The sequence below is a fragment of the Phocoena sinus genome, chromosome 10 (genome assembly GCF_008692025.1).
Source record: "Phocoena sinus isolate mPhoSin1 chromosome 10, mPhoSin1.pri, whole genome shotgun sequence".
Lineage (NCBI taxonomy): Eukaryota > Metazoa > Chordata > Mammalia > Artiodactyla > Phocoenidae > Phocoena > Phocoena sinus.
Genome location: NC_045772.1, coordinates 68342099 through 68355420, shown reverse-complemented (window position 1 = coordinate 68355420; position 13322 = coordinate 68342099). Strand labels below are relative to the sequence as shown.

Below are 13322 nucleotides of genomic sequence, written 5' to 3'. Positions count from 1 at the left end.
ATAGCTGTAATGTTTGGACTCAAAAAGAAATATCGGAACCTGGGAGGAGACTGGGAATCTGGATGAAAAGGACAGGTCAGAGAGATTAAAGATGCAAAACTGTGGAAAGAACAGAGTGGGCAAACAGGAAGCAGAAGGACATGGGGTTAGATAATAAAAAGCTACAGTTTAGATTTCTAGAGTGGAGTAGTTCTGTACAAAAATGTCCAGGACGTGATTATGGCTATGATTCCACTAGAGAGGAAGAGAGGTGGAAACCACTGTGGATGAGGTCATGGAACATTAAATCAGAGCTGTTGAACAGTTCGGCCATTTAAACACTGACGTAATCTAAGAGGAAGCCCATGAGCTACACTTCAAAGTTTTCAATGTCTGTGGGATGTACCCAGAAGGCAGGAAACAGTGATGAGAGAGGGTGGAGGGAGGGAGAGACGGATTGCATTATCCCTAACGGAAGAGGTGCCAGCACTTAAATCTTTTACCTTTGCACGTAGTTCCATTCCCGGTATAGCCTGGCTTGCAAATGCAGTTGTGTCCTCCGACGGTATTGAAGCATAAAGCATTTTCATCACAGTTGTGCTGATTTGTGACACACTCATCATGTTCTGAAACGAGGATACGTTTTTGTTACTCAAAGACAGATTTTCAAAACGACTGTGCTTTAAATTGCACCTTCATCTTTGTTGTTGTATGCTATTTCTTTCCAACACAGACATACACAAATTACCTATTAAAGAAGAGCTTGTATTTTGAAGTACTGTATACTCCTCTTGAAGTACATACATAGTGTACACATCCACAAACCTTAAACACTAAAGGATTTGGATACAAGGCCCACCAATAGTAGCAAGGAATAGAAGGAGAGGAGAGGGAAGGATGGGGATTAATTCTCAGAAGTAGATCCCAGAGCCAGCTGTTTACAGTCTCAGAGGTTAATATTTGGGGAACTATCTCATGATATAAGTCTGCTACCTAACTTTTTCCTGTAGCATGGAAAGGGTGATAGGAAAGGATGTGTAACTGTATTGCTCCATGAATCCTGACCTGCAGGATAATGGACTTGAAGCCCTGTGGAATTAGATGCAGTTAACATCTACATCCACACTTGCAGGCATAAAGATACACGTGCAAACTGCTGGGGGAATATCTGAGTTTCTTAGTAAGTTCCCTCTTTCTGCAAAGGAAGTACCACACTTTTATTAAATAAGACTAAAACTTGCCTTTATAATATGTGCAAATGCAAACTCTGAGATATACAATCAATATACCTCCTTTAACTGTGTGTAACTTGACACTTTCAAAAGCACTGAATCACTTGATTCTCACAGCCCCGCTGTGAGAGAGGCAGAACCAATGTCATTATCACCATTTTAAAGATGTGTCAGTGGTGGCTCAGAGTGCTTCAGTAGCCTGACCAAGTTCATGGAAATATTAGGCAACTTCAGAATGCTAGCTCAGTGTTAGCAAAAATGTAAGTGTGAGGAATAAACACAGTAAATACGAGAAAGAAAACAGATCTAACATCGAAATCAAGATGAGTAGGAAATGAAATACAAGTGAGGAAATGCATACAAGTTAGTTCAGCCATCTAAAATCCCTACAGCCTCACTACTTATTACCCAGTCTCTTACATAAATAGTATTTAGGTCTAAAATTAAATGTATATTTTAATACACTTACATTGATTGAGCCACTAATTCACTATGATATAAATAATCAAAGCAAAAAGAAATATTGCTTTTCACTTTAGAACTTTTTGCATTCCAAACAATATGTATCTACATATATATTATTCTAGACAACATAATAGTACTGTATCTGTACTTTTGAAAAAAAAAATTGCCTTTGACATACGTAGTTGAGATTAGACTAAAATCATTTATTTTAACTATAATACTAAAATAGAATGCTCTTTGTTTTATTTTTAAAAAATAAAGATGAACATTTCATGATTCTATGTCCTGTGTTACGTAAGCACAAAGTTATGACAGTTTTAGCTATAGGCCTATAATAAAATCTATAAAGACTATTCCCAGTGACCTTTCAGACAGATTTCAATCACTAAGGTTTTAGAATTACACAAATAGATATTCTCCAAATTCCTGGCTGCATTTCCCCAAATTGTATAAAATTCCACCTTTATTATCTAGAATCAGAATATTTCAGAGTTTTTAATAAATTCATGCATATTGATGATAGCTTAGGAAATGGCTGGATTACACATGGGTGTCCTAATTGGGGATACCCTTGGACACTATTAAATATCGGAGGGACCAGAATGGGCAGCCCACCTACTTCTGGGTTCAGCTGCCTGCAGCAAAATAAAGCCGCACTGTGAAGTTTGCAGCTGCTGCCAATTTTCTTCCCACTGCAATTCAAAGTGCTGCAGTTAATCTATAAATCTCTATACAGACAGCCGTGGGGCCCTTTAAAGACAGCTGCTGATTGATTTGATGTTGTTTTCATCCCGCCTTGGTTGCCCTCTTAATTAGACGGTACTCACTGGGTAGAGGAAGGGCCTAACAAGATTCAGTTTAGCAACCAGTATAATGTTCAACAAATGTTAACTAATTACACAACCTGGAATCTGGTTTGTCCTTTACTCTCGGCGGCCACTGAAATGAATAAGTGGCTTCTAAGCAACTCAAGGGTGAAGACAATTTTCAGGTTTTTAAATGCACTGGTGCGCACCTGTACATATATTGTTCCCTCTGGCTGCAGCGCCTGCCCCATGGATTCTCCTGGAAAACCCTTAATACTTTTAAAGATTACACTAAAATGGCATGTCTTCTGTGAAAACACCTTTCTCTCCCCCTCCCACAGGGCTGGGGCTTCTGTCTGTTTTCCCTAGCACCAGATACAAGGCTGTTTTACTATATTTTATCATAAGTGTCTACTTCTCCTTGGTTCTCTATTTTCATACCCCACCCGGGAGTGTGAATTTTTGGAGAAGAATTTTATATTTTTCTTTGTATTTCATTTCAACATTCAAAGAAAGTGTCTTGAATAAATGACTGAAAGAATGAGTGACCAGGGACTTCCCTGGTGGTGCAGTGGTTAAGAATCTGCCTGCCAATGCAGGGGACACAGGTTCGAGGCCTGGTCCGGGAAGATCCCACATGCCGCGGAGCAACTAAGCCCGTGCACCACAACTACTGAGCCTGCGCTCTAGAGCCTTTGAGCCACAACTACTGAGGCCCGTGTGCCTAGAGCCCGTGCTCTGCAACAAAAGAAGCCACCGCAATGAGAAGCCCATGCACTGCAACGAAGAGTGGCCCCTGCTTGCCGCAACTAGAGAAAGCCTGCGTGCACCCAAAACAGCCAAAGGACGTACTTCCTATACCGTTATCATTCAAGTCAATCTCAATTTGTTCAATTGGAGACTAGACACCAAATGGAAAGCTACCGAAACCTAAGCTGTTTTTTACTCATTTTACTATGGTGGTGTTTTATTTGGTTTGGGATATTTCAAATATTAATTAAGATAGCAGGACGTATTCTGAAAACAGAAAGTATTAATTCTTTTATATTGTCACTTTAATTTTTTTCAAACTACTTAAAATAAAGTTGGTTATACTCAGAATTATCAACTAAACTGTGATCTTAAGAAAAGCCCTTTAAAATGCCTGTACTGTAATCTCACAGAAGAACTAACTTTGACAGCCCTTTAAAAAAGAGAATGTGAATGAAGCAAGGAGCAAATATTCCATAAGGTCATCTCAATAAATAGTTAATTATTGCTGCTCCATATCGACTTTTGGTCAAATGTCAACTTCTTACTGTTTCCCTGACTGACATACCCCTAAGGACTCCACCACCGACCCACCAGTCAGCCTATCCATTTTTAATACTTCCTTCAACATTTTTAACATATAATACATAAAATTAAATAAAATAAGGAGGAAAATATTAAGACAGAATTTAAATCATTCAAACATTCCAGTGTTTGAGAAGAGCATGTCAGGATATAATTGTGAATGACTTCTAAGTTTTATTTCACATATGTTGAAAAGGAGACACATCAGATCTGATGTTCAGAATATCCAATCCATAAGATCCAAAGCTATCTTCATATCCTCAGATAAAATGTCACTGTTCATGTGACATGACAGTCCAAACAATAGCTGGGATTGAAACTGAATGCACCTCTTTCTTTTTCTTTTCTTTAAAAATATTAGCATATAATAATTTTAATCAAAATTTAAACACTTTTGTACCTATGAATTTTAAATTTAAATAAAATGGAAAAAAAGGAAAAAAGTTATAGAAAGAAAACATCACCCCTCAACAGTTCTAAACAAAAGTAGTACGGGTGTCAATTATTACAGTACCTTATACACAGAATAGATAATGTTACAGTGATAGCTAGCAAAGATTTGTCCTGAGTGCCATATTGTGTATGCTCTGCATCTTTACATACTATGTAAAACTGATTTCATACCAGTGACAAGGGTCAGTATAGTAAAATTCCTCTATGAAAATAAAGTAATATACACATTTGAATTTATCTAAACGCAGATGTTACATATAATAATACTTCAGTTTCACTGATTAACTCCTAACCTGTTTAAGTTAATGTATCTAAAATCATTTTAAGACTCAACACCCGGGCTTCCCTGGTGGCACAGTGGTTGGGAGTCCGCCTGCCGATGCAGGGGACATGGGTTCGTGCCCCGGTCCGGGAGGATCCCATGTGCCGCGGAGCGGCTGGGCCCGTGAGCCATGGCCGCGGAGCCTGTGCTCCGCAACGGGAGAGGCCACAACAGTGAGAGGTCCACGTACCGCAAAAATAAATAAATAAATAAATAAAACACAGCGACTTAAAAAAAAAAAGACTCAACACCCAACAGATCATCAGTCAGAATGACATAGAGTTGGATTCAAACTGGATTTTAAAATTGGTATTCATATTGAGCTGTTTCCAGAATGAATGTACTATCTAGAGACAAGACAGCCATTCTAAAATTCATATAGCTTTTCTCACTATGATTTCAGCACAGACATGCAATACACATAGCACATGCTCTATTCAAGAATTTCACTATGATACAAAAGGCAAATACTACAGAAAATAGGAGTGAAAAGTAATTTAAATATATCTACATTTCAATTAAATACAATTTTCTTCAATGTCTATTGTGTTTTAGGATCTTTTCGGGATTAAAAGTATGATTATAAATAGTAGCTATCCTCACAAAGCTTATAGTTTAGTTGGGGAGATAAGACAAAAACACAAGTGCCTTTAGCGCATGGCTTCATTATGAGAAATGCTGAAGCAAGGAAGTAATCTCTGTTTTAAAAGGTCATTGAGATCAAGGGAGGAAGTCATTTCTAGTTGGGTCAGGTGGGAATGCAAGACTGACTTCATGGAGAGCAGAGCATTTGGCATGGATATTCTTTATGCATGTGTGGGGAAGAGGCGGGTTCCAAGCTGAAACAGCATTTACATACTTCGCTTCTTTTGTTTTTGGAATCTTGAGTCTCTTACAAATTTGACTGAACCTGAATGACTTGTAATAATCCTAGTTCTATTTCACTGCTTGCATATCACATACTTTGTAATATACACTATCTCATTTAATCCTCATATTAATTAGGAAACATTATTTTTCAGAAAATTAAACTTGGCTTATAGAAGCTAAGCATCTCGCCTGAGATCACACAGCTTGGTAGGTGGTAGAGCTGTGAATCACAACATCTGACTCCAAAAGCTAGGTTATTGATTGCTATGCAATAGGGCCTCCTGACATTTAATGCGTAGATTTTCCCTGATCTATTTTTTTATCCTAGTGTTCTTTTTTGTAATTATCCAGAGGTTTTGAATGTTCACACATTACAAGTCTTCTAATGTTTCACAATTAGGAAGTTATCATCTCTTTATTGTATTTTCTAGTATTTTTTAACCCTATAGGAGCCTTATTAAAAATTATAGAACTCCTAGGGCAAAGCACTGAGGTAATTTCTGTTCATACTAAAATCCACATTTTCACACAGTTGAGAGACGTTTTCAAAAGAAAAGGAAGATATCAATATGGTCAAGTACAAACGCCTGAAAAACAAAGTAACCAGCTCACAGAACTTGGACACCAGCACTAATTCCCCCAGCTTAAAAATCTCTGGAAACTCAACCGTAATGTAGTTTGGCAACCAGATAACTCCAATGTCCAAGAGTCCTCTCCTCTGATACCAGTGGTCAGGCCCTAGTAACACTGTCCACTGCTTCTCGAGAATTCTGTTTTATATCCCCCAGCAATATACTAGATCCTTGGGTTGACACGTTTACACAGCAAATTCCGCTCTTCTGGTAATAGAATGTAATATAGCTTCATAGCTGGCCCAATACCCTCAGAGAATCTTTCTTTTCCTCTGATAGATTTCTCCAGTCACAAGCATTATATTGTCTATGCTGCATCTTCTACTTTCCTTTCCAAATCTAGAAATGTTGGGAAAACAGCAGCTATCACAACATACAGGGGTAAATTCCACAAAGAAAACTGTTTCACTTTCCCTGACCCAAGTGTTTCCTGGAATATAAATTTACAGTGAGCAAATTCTCTCTTAGAATGTAGCAGGACATGGCTCTAAACCTAGTGACAATCTACCTCAGGTCTTAACCTGGGAACAAGCTCCCTCAGGCTTAAGACTGAATAAGTCTTGGAGCAAGGAAGCCAATGGAAGTGTAATAATCCTAGTTTATTGATAACACCATCAAACTGGATGCTTAGATGGGTGGTTTATCTCAAAAGTGAAGAGGTGCTTGGTTATTTTCCTCTTATATTTCCAGAGACCAGATTGCTTGCCTTAACATATCAATGAGGTTTGCAGCAGTTCATCCATGAGTTTCACTCATATGTGTCCCCACCAAAGCCAGTGTGTAGTTATGTGTACTGGCCTGTGAAGAGCTTCAGAACAAGACAGCCCATGGGTCTGCAAATGAGACCTCTTAATTTACTCTGAAAAGAATGATGACAATGGTGAGTCCCCAGATAATATATGCCATCTCTATTTCTCAAAGGAAACAACTCTTTGGACTTAACCACAGTTCCTTAGTACATTCACAAGATAATTATTCTACGGCAGGTCTTTTCAAAGTGAGTACAAACTGAAAATAAAGCATGTTCTCTATTACAACTCAACGATTACTAGATAGTTTGGGGGTTGATTGGAAAGAACCGGAATGCCTTCCTTCCTTCTCACCCCTCCTTCCTTCCCCTCCACAGATATTTAGAGTCTGGTGTGTGAAGAACAATATTGTGCTCACTGCCACCAGCAAGACACATCCCTGAAATCAGAACACTTGTCCTAATGATTACTGCTTCGTGAGGATGACCGCTACCAGTCATTAGCTTAAAACATCCTCCATCAATTGTTCTGTACTAGGACCCTAAGTAAATATGAAGACAAAGGAGAACTATGGGAAAATTATGTACTATTTTAATAAGCAATAGCAGGGAGGCAGTGTGATACATATACTTTCCAGACAGGCTTTGAGACGGTATTTTATCCTAAGTTCTCAGTGGCCGTGTGAAAGTTAGCTGATCTTTCTAAGTTCAAAATGAAAAAATTAAGACCTATGTTAGGGAACTGTTACAGAAAATAAACTTCAATGATGAATGTAAGCACCCTGGCAAATCATAGACACTCAACAACTATTAGTTACTTTCTCATCTTATTATCTACTTCAGTGGGAAAGTTCATTTTGTCATTATTAGCTAGACGATGTCCTCTATTTCAATTTGCAAAACCTAAATGTCTCACAGAATTTGCTCTCTTCATAATCTTCTCTGAAATCAAATATATTTTGGACATTTTTCTGGTTTCCAAAATTCCACTGAAATAACTTTCAATGGTTATATTAAGGAAAAAGAAACCTCTATCATGCTTACCCAAAGCTGTTCATTTTGTTTCTTATGGTTACCTTATTTACTCACTTCACATTACAGAGAAAAATCTATTTAGTACAATGTCATTTTAACAGAAATCTACTTTTACATTTAACACTATTCAAGTAACTATAAGAAATTATACTTTAAACTTGCTCAATGCCTACAACAGCAGCAAACCCACTAAAACTCATTTTTAACACCCAAGCATTTCTTGTTCACTACTCAAGTTTCCTGTTCATTGACCACACCAATTCAATACTGACTCCTTGTTATTCTTCAGTTTGTTCAGCAACTCGGAATTTGTTCAGATTTCCTTCCTCCGACATGCTTGGTTTATTTTCTTCTAGTCTTTCCATTGTATGTTCAGCCTCCTTGCCTAATCCCTATTTGATCAAGACTCTTAACAACCAAAGCACACTCAAATTTCCTCTCTACCTTTACAGTAATTTCACAAAGTAATTCAAATTCTATTTTTATGGCAAAATCTTGTTTTGTCCTATTTGGTGTTTCAGGAAATAAGCTTTGTCTGAACACATTGTAGGGCAACAAAATACTTTTAACCATCAGTCAGACAGTTTTCATTTGTTCTTTCAACACACATTTATGAAACTTCTGCTGTGTGACTCTAGTGCTCCAGAAGAGGCAAAGATGCATCAAAATGGGATTTGTGACCTCAAGAAACTTTTGAACTATTACAGGATGGGTGATGTGAATAGGTAATAACTGTGATATACTGCAGCCATTGTTTAGTGCTGTAAGAGAGAAAATAATAGTAATAATGACAGTAGCTAATTTTTAAGAGCTTACTACATGCTATAAAGAACTGCACTAAGTGTTTTATTTGCATTATCCCCTTCAGCCTTCACAAAAACCTTTTTAGGTCGGTACTATTATTACTCTTATTTTACAAATAGGAATAGAGAGCTTTCCCAGAGCAAGGACGCATCTTGCCCAACATCACACAGCTAGGAAGTGACAAGGCCAAGAGCCTTCAATGTTTGAAAAAACTACAACCTATAAACAAAGATTTCAAAAGGCTTAAAGAGGGAAGATCGACTGGGTGGTATTCCCATAATCCTGGGAAAGTGTCATATAACAAATAGGCCAAAAAAGTGAGTCTTAGAAGATAGGAAGGGTTTTAATAGGAAAAGGGTAAAGATGGGAACGAGTATTCCATATGGAGAGAGCATGGGTGCAAAAGACAAAAGCATGGGGTATGGTAGGGCTGTTCAGCGGTTGAGCTGGCATAGGTGATAACTGACAGGGAACAGAAAGGAACAGTGTGAACAGGTCAAGAATACAGCATGATTTTATCTGGTGGGCAATAAATAGCCACATCCCCCTGTACAATAAAAGGTGGAATGATAAAATTAAAGTTGATCTTTAGGGAAATTAACTGTAATATGCAGATGAGGAGAGGCTAACTTTCCTTGACAAAGTAGGAGTCCCGTGTTAGCAAGCCAGCCTCCCTCTCTCTCCTTAATCCTTCTTTCTTCCTTTTATTCTTCTCCTTTTGAATCAGAGTTAGATTATTACTGAGAGTTGAGAAAAGAGTCTGTGCAACACTGAGAGGCAAAACAAAGGGATAAGGAAGAGGAAGGGGAGGAGGAGGGCAAGTGGAAATGGAAGAAAGCAAATAGACGGAAACTGAGCGCTTATTATCCGCCCAGCACTGTGTGGGGTAATGCACCTGCACAGCATAAGGAAGCACTACAAGGACACAGGAAGAAGAGCTGAGAAGCTATCCCCCCAGATCATAAGATTCAAATCCCTTTAAGGCAGCAATCATGTCTTGCTCATTTTACACAGCCCAGTTCCTACGTTTTGTGGAATGAAACTGTGTTGAAAAGAGAGCCTGCAATAGAATGGACCACAGTGATGGAGAAAGATGGACAGATTTAAACACAGAACTAATGCACCCCACAGTGAATCTATTTTTGAGTCAAAAGAAAGAAAGGTATTAAAAATAGCTCAGGTTTCAAATGTGGGTGACTGGGAAGATGGTGGTGAGATGAACAGAAATAAGAGGGCTTCTTTAGGGATTCTGTTATTCTTGTTCTTGTTTTAGTTTGGTTTGATTTGGTTTTCATGGAAAAGAAGAAAATAGAATTGAGAAGTTAAAATATAAAAGCAAAGATCATATTAGGAAACTTAATTTACTCTACTGATGGTGACAAGAAACCAAGCAAAAATTCCCCACCCAAAATCTGTCAGATAGCCACCTAGATGCTAGAGCCTTGGGTCTAATCCATCAATCGCCCCCAACATCCAACAAAATGACTGGCACAAAATTGATCTCCAGTGACTATTTGTTAATGAGTGAATCAATCACCATAAAGTACGTCTCTAACATGTAAAACATTCAGCGATCTGCTAATGCAAACTGTTCAAGGTATGTATCCTGTAGTGACAATTCTGTACATCCCCTGCTTTCTCTTCCATTCCCCTCAGCAGCTTTGCTGCTTTGTCTTAAAATGCCTGCCCCATTCACATTCCCTCACTCTTGGCACATACCTCCCAACAACTTCACAGAAAACCACCAGGTCATCAGGAAAGAACATCCTCAGGTTTCCCACCCACAGCTGAATCTGTAGCTACGTGTACCAATAAGCCTTTCTTCCTCCCAAACCAGGAATGTGGGAGTCACCACAGACCTCTCTGCACTTCCTCCCACTCACTGCATCCAGGGACCAATTCATCCGGATTCTACTTCCTTGGCAATTCTCATCCCCATCCCCCATCTCCATACCCACTGCTCTGCAGTTGCCCATATTTGGGCACGAGATATCTCCTTTGGATTACTGCGCTAGTCTCATTATGACAACGCTGCCCCCAGTTTTGTACGTTTCCAAAGCATTACCAGAATAACTTTTCAAATAAAAACTGATATTGTCTATCTCTCCCCCATTCTCTTCTTCTCAATTTTTCTAGTGACATCCCATTGTTTTAACTAGCCATCAAGGCACCGCCTACTCGTTAAGACTTTCATTATGACATTTTGCTCTTACCATACTGCATCATTTATAACTCCCCCATGGCATCCATTTAGTAATGATGACATTAATTGAGATTCCACTAAAGGCCAAGGATCATACCAGACAATCCCTGTATATTTCACACATGCATCCTTGCTTTTTGCCCCAAAGGTCCTTCCCCACTTTCTTTGTCTACCTCTCCTACTCACCTCCCACTCAGATCAAACAATGATTCTTTCTTCAGAAAACCTTCCTTAAAACTCCATCAGTCTAATTTAGCTGAGCCCCTTAGGACCCATGGAGGCTTGTGCTTAACTCCATCACAGCATTTAAAAGCCACAATAGTAGTATTAAGAGTAAGGACTTTGGAGTCAGCGTACCTCAGTTCAGATCCCAGCTCTGCCTTTTGCTAGCTGTCAAATCTTACCTTAATTACTATTTTTTTTAACATCTTTATTAGGGTATAATTGCTTTACAATGTTGTGTTTGTTTCTGCTTTATAACAAAGTGAATCCGCTACACATATACAATTATCCCCATATCTCCTCCCTTTTGCATCTCCCTCCCACCCTCCTTATCCCATCCCTCTAGGTGGTCACAAAATACCGAGCTGATCTCCCTGGGCTATGTGTCTGATTCCTACTAGCTATTTTACATTCGGTAGTGTATATATGTCCATGCCACTCTCTCACCTCATCCCAGCTTACCCTTCCCCCTCCCAGTGTCCTCAAGTCCATTCTCTACATCTGCATCTTTATTCCTGTCCTGCCTCTAGGTTCTTCAGAACCTTTTTTTTTCTCTTTTAGATTCCATATATATGTGTTAGCATATAGTATTTGTATTTCTCTTTCTGACTTACTTCACTCTGTATGACAGACTCTAGGTCAATCCACCTCACTACAAATAACTCAATTACGTTTCTTTTTATGGCTGAGTAATATTCCATGGTATATATGTACCACATCTTCTTTATCCATTCATCTGTCGATGGACACTTATGTTGCTTCCATGTCCTGACTATTGTAAATAGAGCTGCAATGAACATTGTGGTACATGACTCTTTTTGAATTATGGTTTTCTCAGGGTATACGCTCAGTAGTGGGATTGTTCAGTTGTATGGTAGTTCTATTTTTAGTTTTTTAAGGAATCTCCATACTGTTCTCCATAGTGGCTGTATCAATTTACATTCCCACCAACAATGCAAGAGGGTTGCCTTTTCTCCACACCCTCTCCAGCATTTATTGCTTCTAGATTTTTCAATGATGGCCATTCTGACCAGTGTGAGGTGATACCTCATTGTAGTTTTGATTTGCATTTCTCTAATGATTAGTGATGTTGAGTATCCTTTCCTGTGTTTATTGGTAATCTGTATATCTTCTTTAGAGAAATGTCTATTTAGGTCTTCTGTCTATTTTTGGATTGAGTTGTTTGTTTTTTTGATATTGAGCTCCATGAGTTGCTTGTAATTTTGGAGATTAATCCTTTGTCACCTGCTTCATTTACAAATATTTTCTCCCATTCTGAGGGTTGTATTTTCGTCTTGTTTATGGTTTCCTTTGCTGTGCAAAAGCTTTTACGTTTCATTAGGTCCCATTCGTTTATTTTCAGTTCCATTTCTCTAGGAGGTGGGTCAAAAAGGATCTTGCTGTGATTTATGTCATAGAGTGTTCTGCCTATGTTTTCCTCTAAGAGTTTGATAGTCTCTGGCCTTAAATTTAGGTCTTTAATCCATTTTGAGTTTATTTTTGTGTATGCTGTTAGGGAGTGTTCTAATTTCATTCTTTAACATGTAGCTGTCCAGTTCTCCCAGCACCACTTATTGAAGAGGCTGTGTTTTCTCCATTGTATATTCTTGCCTCCTTTATCGAAAATAAAGTGACCATATGTGCATGGGTTTATCTCTGGGCTTTCTATCCTGTTCCATTGATCTATATTTCTGTTTTTTGTCCCAGTCCCAGTCCAGGAGACTGATTCCTCCAGCTCTGTTTTTTCTTTCTCAAGATTGCTTTGGCTAATCGAGGTCTTTTGTGTTTCCATACAAATTGTGAATTTTTTTGTTCTGGTTCTGTGAAAAATGCCATTGGTAGTTTGATAGGGATTGCACTGAATCTGTAGATTGCTTTGGGTAGTAGAGTCATTTTCACAATGTTGATTCTTCCAATCCAAGAACATGGCATATCTCTCTGTTTGTAACATCTTTAATTTCTTTCATGAGTGTCTTATAGTTTTGTGCATACAGGTCTTTTGACTCTTTAGGTAGGTTTACTCCTAGGTATTTTATTTTTTGTTGCAGTGGTAACTGGCAGGGCTTCCTTAATTTCTCTTTCAGATTTTTCAACATTAGTGTATAGGAATGAAAGAGATTTCTGTTCATTAATTTTGTATCCTGCTACTTTACCAAATTCCTTGATTAGCTCTAGTAGTTTTCTGGTGGCATCTTTAGGATTGTCTATGTATAGTA

At 38.4% G+C, this 13322-nt stretch overlaps 1 protein-coding gene across 3 annotated transcripts in view; it reads right to left on the bottom strand.

Annotated features, from left to right (window-relative positions):
• NELL2 (neural EGFL like 2) overlaps positions 1-13322 on the bottom strand; it is a 402299-nt gene that overhangs the window by 126196 nt on the left and 262781 nt on the right. For all 3 annotated transcript variants that reach the window (XM_032646188.1, XM_032646187.1, XM_032646186.1), the window contains one exon: positions 483-605. In XM_032646188.1, the coding sequence (XP_032502079.1) occupies positions 483-605 (123 nt within the window). The remainder of the gene's footprint in view (positions 1-482; positions 606-13322) is intronic.